Consider the following 15,819-nt stretch of genomic DNA (forward strand, 5'->3'; position numbering starts at 1 on the left):
ATGTCAATGGCATTTAATTACAATTAATTAACTGTCGGAGTACACCGCATGTTACAAATGTCATTGACATTTGTACATGTGATATACAATAAGCCTCACCATTCAGACTTGGCGTCAAGTAGAATAATTCTATTATACGAGGCAATAACAAAGTGTGCATCTTTGATTTATGATTGGGATAGAGAACTGAACTTTTGAAAGGTCTGACTTCCCTGAAGAATAGCTAGGCCCAACTTCATAAAGCTGCTAAGCACATAAATTTGCTTATTGAACTGCTAACTGGTTTCCTTTCCAATCGCTCATTTCTGCTAACCAGCTTGATTAGTTAGACCCTGGTGGAAGATTGATTTATAACTTGTGTACCTCAAAGCCTATTTAATTTGTTTTTACAAATTTAGTTGGACAAGAGCAGGATTTGCACCGGGAAATGTCTGAATTCACATGCCGGTACTCTACCAACTGAGCTATACCAACCTATTGCATCTGATCATGGAGGTTCTGATGTCCCCTTTAAAAAAAAATATTTGTGGGGGGGGGCACTATTTAGTAGAAGACATTAACCTCTAATACTGTTGACATTAAACTGTCGTTAACCAGAGGACCACGATGGGCTACAAAAATAGGAAATCACCTCTTCTTAAATTACCAAGTAATATTCCACAAGAAAAATGGACTTTAATAGTTCAACTCAAAACTTATAAATTTATCAATATCATCAATAAAAAAGGGGTGTTCTGTTTACGAGTTCCAACAACAAACACACAACACCAAGCTACACAATTACATACTTAACAATGGGTAAGGGAACATATTAACCAGTTGAATTTGTTTGAATTCAAGCCACTTCCGGCATCAGACTTCCCCTTATAAAAAGCGTTCATCCTGTCAGGGTGTTAGGAAAAAGAAACAGTAGCAGCAAGAACCTGGCAGTAATCCACTAATAATAAACCAAGCCCCAGGCATCAAGTTATGTACCTGCCAGAATTCTCACAGTCAATACCTAATCCTTTAATTAGCTCCCAGTTCAATGACAGATGAACAATGAGGTGGTCCTAATGGAGCTCTCAACTCCTCTAATTTGTTTAGGCTGCTAAAAACCACAAAGCTATTGTTATGTTAATGTGATAACCTGTGGACTGAGGGCCAACATTGCCACTGCTAGTATTTGCTTAGAATAGAACCTGGAAAGGTTTTGAGCATAATTGAGTCCATATTAGAATCCTGAAAGGTTCTGAGCATAATTCCATATTAGGTCAGGCAATTAACTTCTTCTTTTTTGCATAATTCCACAAAGCAGACAAGCATTATGTTAAAAATGTGATAAACAGAAATTATATGTGGGTGGAATGATTATTTTAATTAGCCAGGATCAAAGCCAAATATAACTATGGAGCAGAAAATAGTTCTTGAAAAGTTTTGCTGATTAGCACAATTTTGCAGGTAGTCACCAAAAATAGTTAAACATATATCATGTAACGTGGTATTTTGGCTGGTAGTGGTGTTTTTCTGTGCTTAGCATTTTGAATCAGGTCATCATTTGCGAACATTTAAGAAAAAGATCATCCACCTTCAATATAATGTTAATAAGTAGCATCTGAGTTTGAAACAGAGCAACAAACATTACCAGAATTAAACCCTCTATAGTGAATACAGGCATGATATTAGTCTTTTGAATCAAGTATGGCAATATTGTATTGAGTACAAGAGCTGACCACCATGTATTTGTGCCAACATTTTTAGGTGTTCTAAAGTTTCCAAGGGCCCAATAATCGGAAATCAGACTTAAGTAGGAAGAATTTCATGGATAGTAAACTGGATGCCATGTATTGCTTACTGCTTGGCATGGCAGATTAAGTTGATTGTCAGCTTTTGCATGATGCTAACCACTGGAATGTCACATTAAAAACTGTGATGATCCCTATACACCATGAAAGCCAAACACTCTCTTTGAATGAGATTGGATTTCACAGAATCTCTTTATCTCTACACAAAGCTACTCAGACCATACAGGCCTGAGACCACAGATAAAGGGGATTGTGGCATCCATAATGGTTTTCTTAAGATAAAAACTTAAGTTGTCATCACCAAATCATCTGAGTCTTAATTCAGCTGAGTGAAAGCCAAGACTGTCTATCAATCAAGGTATATAAGTAAAAGGCACAAAGGATTGGTGGAGAGAGCAATTCCTAGAAGACTCGTAGCTGTTTCATAAATCCATGAATCCTTTGATTAAACTGTATTTGTGAAAACTGTATCATTGATAGAAGATGTGTAAGTAGACATGTAGTCTGGACTTCCCTTGTTTGACATGCTTTTGAGATCACAATATGCAGTCAAACAATTAGCCTACCTTTTGATTGAGTGCCTCAATTTCAAAGAGCTGGTTAAGCAGAATATATTGCTTAGCATGTCAGAACAGCTAGCAACATTGAAATTGGGCCCTGATGAAAATGTTGAGGCTGTTGTGTAGACCTGTTATATAAACATAATTGGTTTACTTTCCAGTCTATCAACAGGTACAAATTAGAGAGGTGGTTTTATCCTGGGTAGAACTAGTTTTACAATTGACATTTCTTCTGATGTTCTGAGCGCTGTTTTGCTAAATCTTCAGATGTAGGAAAATAAAGTGTGTACTTTCAGCGTTAGATAAACCGTATGCTATGTGAAGCTATTTTAATTGATGTACAGACTTGTTAATGAGTCAGACTGATAATCATCACCAACTTCCTGTCCCGTGGATTATTTCAGGGTTTTCGGCTTAAAAAGTAGAGGTGCCACAACGCGCATATCCTTGACATTTCAACTGCTGATTTTCCTTTTGACCTAGATTTCCTCTCAATTAGATCTGTCCTTAGTTTTTTTCATAACATGGGGGAGCAAAATATCTGCAATTCTTTCATGTTGGAGTTAAATAGCCTACAGGAAATGGTAGCATTGTCTGAATGTCTTTTCCAAAATGTTTCATTTATGTATTGTGTGTTTGAGCAGTAGAATAACCAATGGATATTTTCACATTGTAAAGAGAATTGCGGCCACCTGGAAAAAAAACAACAAAAAACTCTTCCTTCCTTTTTTTGAGAAACCCGGACGCTAATCATGTTTATTTTTTTACTAATCCTCTTTGATTTTCTAATCCTCTTTGACTGTGCTTCTTTTTAAGGGTGGTTAGAGACTGTCGTTTGATATTTCTTTCAATGTTTTAACAGAGTCGATTAGGTTGATACCCGATCAAGTCGACACCCTGTCGACAGCATCTCATAACACGTGTGGTTTGGCAAACAATAATATAAAATATTATGTCACATTTATTTTCGTTTGAGAAATTAATCAATTCAAAATAAGCAAAAGTATGCACAAAATTCCTGACAACACATAACTTTTTTTTAAATTGTTTTCCTAAAACACTACCACTAAGTTTGATTGATTGATGTTCACAGTTTATGGTCAGGTTTAATGGAAATTCCATTGTAAGCCAGAGGATGGAGTAGAATTTACCCTGCTGACAAAAATGTTTTAATAACATACCTCTAACCTTTGAACTTTAACAACATATGTTCAGTATTTATCATTATCTTTCTGCTATTTCTTCACCAGGTAAACCTGAATACGACAGTGTCCGACCACTCTCATACCAAGAGATTACAACAACTCTGATATGTTATGATATCAGCCAGCCTCACACACTACAGAGTGTCCTTAACAAGGTATGAATTATAACACGTCATTCTACTCCAAAATGTGTATTATAGTCCTTGTTTGAGATAAAGGAACTTGGACCCAATTCGCCAAATCTCCAATACTCCGAATAGATCATCAAATCCGGTATAGAGTATTGTGTTGTGACAAATAAAAGTCATAAGCCAAACATGCCTTGTGATGATCATTGTTTGTAACCTGCTCTTTCGTATATGTTTTAAAAGTGACCAAAACCTTAGTGTGCTGTGTTGTCATTTTGCCTATGAGTAAATCAATTCAAAACATTATGCCATTAACCAATTGTTTGCATTTATATATTATAAGTATGTCCTTTTGGGTGGTAAGCAGTTTGCTACTTTATCAATGCTATTTCGTCAGTGCGAAAAAATTGCCCTGGAGAAATTGTTTGTTATTCTCATACCACATAATTCTGTCTTACACACGGATAGGAATGCAATAGGTGGATTGTGAAGTCAAGCAATTGCAGGAAAAAAATGATGCCCACCCATTTCATTCAAGTATTGCCATATGCAAAGCTTTTTGTTTCCTTAGAATTGTTGCAGACCCTCTGTTCTTTTCTTGATTGTCTTCATACGAGTGGCACATTTCTACTAATTTTAAAAGAAGATTAAACAATTTGCACTGATTGGTTTCCTTCCCTTTAAACCAACGATCTAATTCATCAGGACAATCCTCTGTCCTGACATTTCAACTCGTCATGTGTCGAGTGAATGGTACTGGAGTCTGGGAGACATTCAGGCATAGATATAGATATGCTATGTGAACTATTTCAGGGTGCTACATGTAGGGACCCTTATAGGGCAGGTCATGTTCAGAGGCCAATGGCAGACGCCCTCTTCCAAATCCAAAAGAAAAAGGGTTATGTTGATGATTTCCAACAAAACAAGCTACAAAATTACAGACTCTAACCCAAGTCATAGGATGACTTATAATTAATTCTGATTTCACATTAGATACATGTATTCTGAGCTGTCCACAAATAAAAAATCATTACATAAATCCAGGCTGGCATCTCACCACGAAATTCAAGAATTAACCCATGTACCTAGTTCAGTCTGATATTACATTAGATTAACAACAAACTTGGAACCGTATATCCTTATTTGCACCACGATTGATGAAATAGTAGCCATTTGTCAAGTCCTTTGTGGCATCATGGACAGCTTCGCAGAGCCGCGATCCCAGTGCGACTGAAAGGGAAGACCACACACATGAGTGGCAAATTCAGCACTCGACTCCCGTGCGTGGTCTCCTGTTTCAGTCGCTCCGCTGTTTACGAAGCTGTCCAGTCCACAAAAACCTTGACGATAGGCTAATGAAATAGCTGGTATGAGACAAACCTGAACCCTGAGCGAACCGGTTACCGCTGATATCTCATTCATCCTTATCGTGAACAACCCTGATATTTTCAATATCAAGGACTCTATGACTCATCCATCACGATAAGTAACGTCACGATAGTTTATAGTTATTAAGCAATCTAAAGTAATACAGGATTGCTAAGTAAGATTGGTTACAAAGTTTATTAGCTTTAATCTCAGGAAAATCATTGATAATTACAAAGTTTGTGTATCCAGAGAGAATCTGAAAAACTGTCAAAGTTCAGACTATAGCATTTAAATGAACATGGATACCATCTGTAGCAGGCTGCATCCATTATCTATGTGGAATTAAGGATGAGATTAATAAGTGGTACAAATTTGTCTGACCATTCAAGCAGTTAATGATGACAGGGTCTCATCTGGAGACGACGGTAGAGGGAAATAAATTAACAATTTCTCTTTGAAAAAAATTTGTCCTAGCTAATGAACTGTTGCATGTGATTTATTTTCACATCTGTCGCGTTTAATAACACTGGACACTATTGGTAATTACTCAAAATAATTGTAAGCAAAAGTTTGCTTGCTAATGAGCAATGGAGAGCTGTTGGCACAAAACATTGTGAGGAAACGGCTTCCTCTAAAGTAACATTAAGAGATAATTTCTCACTCAAATATTTCGATCTGATAATTTTTTCAGACTGAAGCCTTTCGTAAACATCTGAAAGCACACACATTTGTGCAACAAGGGTGTTTTTTCTTTCCCTATTTTTTTTCTCTTGCAACTTTGATGACCAATTGAGACAAAATGTTCAAAGATTTTATATTTTATGCACATTTTGGAATACACAAAGTGAGAACACTGAATCTGCAAAGGTGACCAGTGAAGTATTGCACATGAAAATAGTGACTGAAATCTTGTTCATGTATCCTAGATGCGTTAGCAACAGTGAAAATTACATGTTAACTCTCAGTTTACAAAGAATAGACCGACTGTTTTCCCTTCTAGCCTCACTTTGGTCACACTGAGTTAAGTGTGAAATAATTGCTTCTTAAGGAACCCAAGCTTCAGAAAGAAATGAATCAAAACCTCAAATTTAGATTACAACATGGCGTCTGTGAGCTTGTGCGTGGGGGGGGGGGATTGCGTACGTGTGCCATAGAAATCGATCTGGGAATGCTGCGTGCTTCATTGATGTGGGCGTTTAGGTGCGCATATGTTTTGCCTCACAAGATGGCGACTTTCATAGCAACAAAGGGGTTATTCAATAGACCTTTATCACGCTGTCACCATCTTGGTCATGTTCCCTGTTTCCATAACAGAAATGATTGCTAACATTCATTGCGCAAACATGGCACCAGACTTTTATTTTGTCCTGCCTCAGTTTACTACAATGAGTTGGAATGGAGTAAGATCAAGATGGCCACACCGTCATAAATGTCTACATGGTCTATTGAGCGATCTAGCCATACGATCTCCCAGTGGGTGCATTCGATAAGCTTCCCTGGGGTCGACCCCACGGTGCTCACTCGGGTGAGCCCCTGACAGGAGCTAATCAAACATTCATTCTCACCCTCTCGTGGTGACGCCATGCATATCGAGTCACCCCCAAGTGACCCACTCCACAAGCAGGGCACTGGGGGCTGACCCGGGTGAGCCCCCGCAATGACGTCAAAGCTATTCAAACGCACCGGGGGCAGACCGGGGCTGACCCAGGGTAGCTAAACGAACGCACCCTACATGTATATTAGACCACCCACATCTATCAGGGTAGAGCACCAGCAGAGATCGTTGATCCCACTATCATCAATTTTTCAGTGCCAAATTGTGTAAACCTTAACTGGAGTCAATTACCCTTGTACATGTTGTAGTTTATTATTTGATAACTTTGACAAGGTGTACACCAGGGGCTTCATTTGCCCAATTTCATAGGGCTGCTAAGCACAACAATTTGCTTAACATGAAATTTTTACCATGATAAAAACAGGATTACCAACCAAATTTCCAGGTGATTTTCAGGATAAGTAAATTACAGCTGAATACCAGTAACAAGAATGATGCAACAAATTGAAGTTTGGTTGGTAATCCTGTTTTTATCAAGAAAGAAACTTCATGCTAAGCAAATGTTTGTGCTAAGCAGCTCTATGAAATTGGGCCCAGAACTAACCAAAACAATTGGAGACTTGTCTAGCTCTAGAAATGTACCCAGTGTGTCAGATTTTTCATAATGGGAAGTCTAGGTTAGAAAACTATCATGATCTGCATAAATATGCTAGTTTTTGACTTAGATGTTGTCGTTGTTGTTGTTGTTTACACAGTGGTACACAGAGGTGCGTAAACATTGTCCAAACTGTCCTATCATCCTCGTTGGTTGCAAGATGGATCTAAGGAGTAACATTCAGGTCATGGCTGAACTATCTAAAGACAGAAGAATTCCAGTTTCTCATGACAAGGTAAGGAATTTCAGACCTAATTTAATAGATGTTAAATTTGCATCAGGGATAAAGAATATTAATTTTGGTTTTTACCCATACACACTGATGTGTGTTAGCACTGTTTACTTAGTACTTACCCGAGTTCTGTGAACAAATCATAGGCATACTACTCGGGTGGGATTCGAATCCACGACCCTTGCAATTCTAGAGCAGTGTCATATATATTTCTACATCCATGCTCATACCAACTAGAATTTCAGACCACAATTAAGTTTTGATGACTTATGCAGGCGTCTAAAAAAAAGGTAGTAAGCCACAATTTTTGTGTGTGATTAAACACTCCATACTACAGGATCTTGGTTAGTTATAGATTTCATAGACTTGTGGACAAGTCGTTAAATGGTTGTTGTTATAAAAGCGTTCCGATTCTCTCTGCGATTCTCATGACACTGGCAATGTTCTTGCGAGAATGCTGCCCTCTCCTTCTCAGGTGTTACAGACAAAACTGATATATTGACTTGGGGATTGACGGAAATAAGGGTACATGTATCATACTTGCAATTTTTCAGTTTATTTTCTGTGCTATACCATACGCTGTACTATTATGCATTCGAATACCATCAAAATCAACAGACATTGAAGTGGTGCAGAAAGAGCTTAAAATAGTTGGCATATTTTCTGGAGGAGCGCAATGTCTTGTTAGTTTGATAGGAGCATGAAGAAGATTAATGTGGAGTGCATTCCTTTTATGATGATAATGAGAAGAACCAGAATGTCGGCTGTCATCAATTATTACAGGAATTTATTCACATTTATTCTATTATTAGGGCTTTGATTACATTGCAGATGCAGTGAGGACCACTTTTTAAATTGTATATAAATCCTAACCTTATCAAAATGTGTGTGGATACTTTTTGAGTCCTAGAAACGTACCCAAGGTGTCAAATTTGTTATCTTTCATTACTTTATTCAAAATATAGGTTTGGCGGCACAACATGGCATGAAATTTTATCTGCTGTAATAATGCGAGACTATTTTCATTTTACAAAGGGCACTTAACCTTAATTAAATGTAACTAAGCACCCTGAGTAGTAAATACACACGCTACATAAGACTTCAATATTATTATTATTCAAGGTTAGCTTAGGAAAACTTTATAAGGGGCACCAAGGCAAAGAACAGGGCAACAGAGGCCATGTGACCTATGTGTTATTCCATGCCTATGTAACATGTCAGCATCTTCTTCCCCTCAATGGAAAGTTCTTAAAGAAGACTGTTGAGGCAAAGATGGATTAGTTTTTTAACCCTGAAGTGTGGCAATAAAATATTAACAAACCATGGAGTCTAGCACATACATTTACTGGCTCTTCGCCATGGCTCTTCGCCAGTACAATCATATTCGCACGCACTTCAAGTCAGTATAATTGTGTATACAGATGGCTAGCATCCAGAGAACCAAAGTTGGTTTCCTGTGCACTTGTAAATATTAGCAAAGGTCAGTTGGTATAACTGATAAACAATGAGAAGAATAAATCACAAGTATAAAGCCATCATTTCCTCTAGAGCAAGAAAGACAAAATCCTTGATTTGTTCCCAAGCTAGTACATAAGCCTTTCTCAAAGCCAATTGGTCATCTGTATTCACTAGATTAGAATCACGCTGGATATGAAATAAAAGATGCCGGCAATCCTCACATCCACTTTTAATTTCCTGCCACGCAAATCCGACTGATCCGAAGCACTTTAAAGGGATCTAACATAAAATGGTTTTATTATTTGATTAGAAGGTTCATTCAAATTGTCTAGATCAACAGTCTTAGGTATTCTTACACTTAAGTGTATCAGTACGTCATCACTCATTGATCAGTATGACTAGAGCTCCAAAACCAACACAAGAAGCTTTTGAATATGGGTTTCATTTCAACTACAATCTGGGAACTGGGTTTGAACATGGAGGTAGGAATAGTGCACTTTAAATTATTTACAAAAATAAAAAAATAAAAAAAAGTGTCTGTGAATAATTCAGTTTATCATGTAATGAAGAAAAAGTATAGGAACATTAGGGGGTACCCTCTGCCCACATTTTGTGAATGGTATAAAAATTTAAAAACAAAGTCTGTAAAGACACCCAGTCTCTCCTCTGGTTTCTCTTCACAATGCCCCTTTAAGCAGCAGGTGCTAGAATATTTACCCTTGTTGATAATGGTTCATCGTTTCACAATAGTCGGGGGAGTGAGACGAACTTCACTTATTGAAGAGAGGAAAATGAAATGTCCACACAGTCATGCATTGATAGTGCAGACCTGACTAATAGACTGTGGATCATGGTTGAGACTGCGGGACTTGCAAATACAAGGTTGTGGGTTCGAATCCCCCAAGCTAACCACTGATTTCACAATCTCTGTTTGTCAATGTCATCTAGTTACTGAATCAACAATCTCTTGATTTGTGCACTTCATAATCACCGTGTGGGAGAGATTGGCTATGCCAGCATGGTGTTAATATCCCCTCGTGGGAGTTTGCTGAGTTCCCTTGCCAGGAAGATCATCTAAACAAACTAACAAACAAACCCTTTGGAAAAAACAAATCCTGTCTGTGCATTTTATTTTGTTGCAAAACAGCAAGGAATTGCTCTTTGAATTTTTTTTCTTCAGAATTCCTGTTTCTTCCAAGATAAAATACTAGACAAAAGATCACTTCATTCAATTTTTCATAGAATAATATTATACGGCATGATAGAGCTAATAAAGGCCTTGTGTGGGAAGTTTTTAAGGCGGGGCACCAAGACAAAGACAGGGGGGGGCAAGGGGAGCCCCAGGCCTGCTTGACCCCTGACCCCTTGAATTCCACACTGGCTTCTTGTTATTTTACACTTGAAGCTGACAAAAAAGTTATTAAGACGCTTGAGAAAGGAAAACAAATCATCACAGCAAGTTTGATACATGACACTTGGCCAGCTTCGACACAGATATATTTAGAATTGACTTAAAGCCATAATAATCAAACATGAATGTCTGCACGTAGGCAGAACTCGCTGCCATTTTGTACGTAGGAAGAGTGTGTGGCGTGACCCTGGATCTACTCTTTGTCCTTTCTCTATGATCTACCTCACCATCCATAAGAAAGTTCATGCTTCAAACCTTCTGTACATGATTTCGGAGTGTGAACCATTACCAAATGTGTGAATCAATTCAAACAAAGTACAAAAAATTGTCTAGGACTTGCCAGTGGAACCACATGAAAAGTTTACTAGTTAGAGTTACTTCTCATTTTCCACACCATGCAAATCTTCAAACATCAAAACAAAACTTTGCTTAGCGTTAACAAGTATTGCTAAGCTGAAACAGATTACTAGCAATTCTGTACCTTCAACATAGAATATCCAAGCAGTTGCTATGCCACATGATTCGAGGTAAGCTTTTTGCAAAGTTATTTGAGTGATGGCCAACATTCATTACATAATGGTACCAGGGTTTGTTTATCTGGAGTTTGCCTAAGCTTATTCTAACACAATTTGACACAGCAACTGTCTCTAACATCTGATGAGGAATTCATACATATTTAAGCGGTAACTTGTGACTAAGCAGGTCACTTGTACCACAAGTTTTGCAGGTTTGAATTACACACCAAGGCCACATGGCCTGTTGCCCTGGTCTTTGCCTTGGTGCCCCATATTGTGAAATCATATACACATTACCACTATTCAAATCTAACTTGTAAATGGCTCATGGGTGGATCCAGAGAGGGTCATAAGCCTCAGGGCTGGGCGGCCAACGAACCAGCAGACAGGTGTTATATTAATTCTACTAGGGAAGTGGTGATATGGGGACTCAGATAACCCCCCCCCCCCCTTCCCCCAGCCTCCATGGATGCATTGCCATAGTGAGTGGGTGGTTACAGGTGATACACCTCATTACTAATCAGTTAGTTATCACCTACTCCCCTTATCAATCAACATGTCCTAGCAGTGATCAGTGGTAATATTGGGTAATACGGAAAGTACAGTGATCTTTTTTCAACCCAGCCAGCTTGACTGATGCAACAGGATACGTTCATACCTTGGTTTGCTAATATTATCAAAGCTCATGTAAAACATGCAAACTGTGGCAATGAAGGTGTTTGTTTAGGTACTTTTTGTTGTTTTTCATTCTGTTTTGTGCATGTGTTTTTTTTTAATGGCGTGAGCTCGATAACTTCCACAAGGGTACATAAACATCAAGCTTGCAACAGCCAATGTCTTTCATACAAACACTGGTTTAAAGTCTGGAATTATGAACTGCACAAATCAAGAAATTTGTGTTTCAGTGACTAGATGACAATGCTTATTTTAGTTGTTATGAAATCAGCAGTTAGCTTGGTAGGATTCGAACCCACAACCTTTTATTTTAATTGCAAGTTATACATACAGTCTAACTACTGGTCCACAGTTCTCCCAGCATCGCTCAGAGTAAGCGAACTAAAACAAGAAGAGTAAAATACTTCTCCAGTTTTCTAAACAACTTTAACTTGAGCATGGAGTAGGTGCATGTATACCTCCCCTTTTACGTAGAACAAAAACATTCAAAGTGAAATTGACAGCCGAATAGCGAAAAAAATAAAAAAAAGCGTGCACAAGAAGTCCTTGGGAACACACTAACACATCACCTCTACACTTGTCATGGCTTCCCCTGCTGTTAGATAAATTAATGACATCAATTTCTAGCCTTGATGGTGTCAAAGTGTGTAAAAATCAATTACTTTTAGAGCAGATGACTAAGCCATTGGGAAAAATCAAATCCTAGGTCTGCTGAAATGAAAGGATTTGCTTTCAGTCGGCTGAAGTCGTGCATAACATTATTTGGTGTTAATATATTTTTTAAATCTATTAATAATAATCACAATAGTGCAACAGATTCTTAAATAGTGCACTAAATACCAAACAGGTGCTCATGCGGTTGAAAAAGGAGAAACATTGCAGACAGGTTTCTGAGATTTTTGAATTTTGAGACCAGTTACTTAGCACCTTATTGACCCCTTGCACGCGCGTCACACGTGGCGACTGATCTGCACTCACCATGTTGGTGGGCAAATTAGGTTTACGTGTATTGATGCCGCGTCGCCCTAAAACGCGCACTTTCACTGCATAACGCACATCATAGAATTATATATAAAAACGTACAGTGAAATTGCCCACCAGTATGGCGCATTCAAGATTTTGTTGATGACGACGTCAGGTGAAATGGGTCAATAAAGTTTTTTTACAAGGTGCAGCAGTGCATTCAGCAGCCGCTGCCAGAAACACTTGGGAAACCCCTTCTCTTACCAATAAACGTAACCTAGTTCTGATAAGTGCATTACACAACACATGGGATCAATGGCTTTTCACCTCACCCAAAGGATGCAGCAAGTTGTCTTGCTTGAGGACACAAGTGTCAAGTCTAGGACCTGAGCTCGAGATGGGTGCACATGAATGCTCGGCCACGAAACGCAATTTTTGGGGGCCAAAAACCCATCTACCGTATTTTCCTGCGGATAAGACGCGTCTTATCTGACTTTTTAGACCCCAAAAACATCGATGCGTCTTATCTTTCGGTGCGCCTTGTCTGCTGACGATTGATTTTTTTTTATGATCACTGCGTGAAATAAAAAATACCTTCATGTCCAGTTCAAATCAACGATCTTTGTGTGAAGAATCCTTACTCCATAATGCGGTCGAACAAGGCTATTCAGACACTGAGACCGTATTTTCGTTCGAACAATGCCGCAATCCCCCAGACGGTCCAACTATTCCAACAATGCTGCAACGTGTTTATACCCCATGACCGTGCTTTCATTCCATTAATGCCGCAATTTCGGTCCAACAGACGTCGGCAGTGTACAAACGTTTTTCTGTGTGGCCGGGTATTCGTTCCGAAAACGATTGACAGTCAATAACTTCATACAAACGTCATTCACCCAACCGCTATTGTGTGGTAAACTTTGAGGGTTTATTTTATTCTATTGCTTCAAAACTTCGGGTAGGAACGGTTGTTAAAATCATGGTTGCCCTTGCATGAAACTTGCCTGTAAAATCAACGATGTCCAAGTTCAGACTCGAAAATCTCTCAAAACGACACAGAAAATTAGCCCCAAAACGCAACCGTTCCGAGGTCTGTAAATTTAATCACGCAACACAAAAGCAGATATCACGCCTATAGTCGTTGTTACTGTGAGTGTGACAATAAATACAAGAAACATTGAACGCTAGAGGGCGTTTTGGAACATTGTATAATAGCGTGAGGTTAAACGCTCTCTATTGGTAAAAAATACGTGAACCAGCAATAAACGCATTGAGACAAGACTCGACGTGTGGGCTAGACTGCGCCCCTGTCTTTATCCGGAAGGTCCCTGCCGCTAGATCCAGTGATTCCCTTTGGATACAATGAACGTGCAGTGATATAGATGCCCAATAGTCACTGCTCTCAAGTCCGCAATGGAATTTGACTGCATACGTTCAGGCTATGTCTGGGCATGCTTGGGATCCGCACAGTCACGTGGGAATTTTGGCGCATTTCCAGGCAGCGCAAATGCGACGGCTTAGCGCAACCCGTCGGCGAACATCGTTCAATACGGTGCCCACATGGTCTCCAACATCTGTTGTGCAATCTCGAGATTGAGCAGCGCAATCCACTGTGTACATGTGCATAGTAATGTGCATGCAGCGACATCCCGGCCGGAGGATACATTACTACACCCACACGCTACGTCCGTCTGTCGTTGCAATGTATCTGTATCAGCAAGGATCATCGTAGTTTGTGGGGACGTCGGATGGATGTGTCCAGGGAGGCATTGTGTTCATGTTGCAAATAAAATTAACTTCAGACAGTGCGTGGACCATGGTTTCTGCCCGCTGATTGGGCCGAACTTTATGTTATTTACAATATACAGCGTTGGCTGATTGGATAAAGGTCGGTATACGTAGGTTCTCAAAGGCAACAAATTACGTCTTTGTGTCAATGTACCGACAACGGGTGGCGCCAGGTGTTCTTTTGTTTGCGGTTAAACGTGCGCCTTGTGCGGCGGTGCGCCTTGTCTGCTGACGTTTGAATTTTTTTTGGTCATTTTAGCGTCCTGCGCCTTGTCCGCCGAGCGTCTTATCCGCAGGAAAATACGGTATCCTCAAAAGCGAATGGCACTGTATTGTAACCCGTATAGTAGGCCTGAAGATACAAGCTGAGTTTTAAAAACTATTTAGCTAATACTGTTTAGACAGAACTTTTTATTTCATCCGATATTTGTTCTACATCTGCCATGACCCTTTAGGTACTGGAGTGATGCTTCTAAATTGGGCGTCATCTGTTAGTCATCAACAAACATTTTTACTTCAGGGTGTGTCTAACTATGATGGAATTTCTCTAAAGAGAGCAGCAGAGGGATGATGCAACATGCCTCTGGAGCTCTAGAATCGACAGAAAAGACTCATACTTTTTATAAAGCAAACGAAAAATTGATTAAAATTACTGCATAAACAATTAGACACATGGAGAAGGTTAGACTGATGAATAATTTGTTTCCTCCTGAAACCAAAAGGCTCAGTGTGCCTATTAAAATTATCAAACTTTAACCATTCAATTTTACTGATATTTCTCCGAGCAGTCTTTGATGTTCAAAACTCCTCCGAATTGACATGTTTGCTGTAGACGTTGGATGCAATTTCTCTGCACCTGAGTAACAATCTATAAGGAGATAATCTATATGGGTCTATAAATAGGATGATTCATGAAATTAGACTCCGGATAAACAGAGGAGAAATGTAACCTGAGCTTTTATCCTTAAACCCCTTTATCCGCACATGCTATTTTGCCTTGTAAGTTTAGTCCGAATTTGTGTTTGTTGGTGTGACTGTCGGTTCTATGCAAATAGGGCAGATTGAGTTCGTTGGGGGTCAACAATGCTTTATGCTCCAACACAGATTCTGGAACAGTAAGTCAGGGCCCCCTTGGTATTTATCTTCCCGCTCCAAACAGCTGCCGAATCCATCCTGTTGGCAACTTGGAGTCTTTATTTTGGCATACTATGTACATCCTTGTCGGGTGACATGATAATTTTAAGTTTGCTTAAAGGGAGGGATACCTTTGGTAATTATTGCAAAAATGAATGTCCATCAACACGTTCTCGATGAGCTTAAGAAGCACTGCAGCTGTTGATAATTTAACCAATTTCGAGAATCGATTCCCTTGAAAGGGATGTGGTTTTGGGTTCAAAAGCATTTCAAACATCCTATGATTGGTTGCTTTGTTCAGCGAATATTCAACGAACATTTGTGTTACAAACTGTGGCTGTGTTACAAACTGTTTTGCATTGATGGCCTCCCATTTATGGCTTCCCAT

At 39.1% G+C, this 15,819-nt stretch overlaps 1 protein-coding gene across 1 annotated transcript in view; it reads left to right on the top strand.

Moving 5' to 3' along the window:
* The window catches only part of LOC139948633 (ras-like GTP-binding protein rhoA), a 33,025-nt gene that overhangs the window by 11,870 nt on the left and 5,336 nt on the right, over positions 1–15,819 (top strand). Inside the window, exons 3-4 of the mRNA XM_071946833.1 lie at positions 3,595–3,704; positions 7,356–7,490. Coding sequence (XP_071802934.1) covers positions 3,595–3,704; positions 7,356–7,490 — 245 coding nt within the window. The remainder of the gene's footprint in view (positions 1–3,594; positions 3,705–7,355; positions 7,491–15,819) is intronic.

This window comes from Asterias amurensis, chromosome 16, assembly GCF_032118995.1.
Source record: "Asterias amurensis chromosome 16, ASM3211899v1".
Lineage (NCBI taxonomy): Eukaryota > Metazoa > Echinodermata > Asteroidea > Forcipulatida > Asteriidae > Asterias > Asterias amurensis.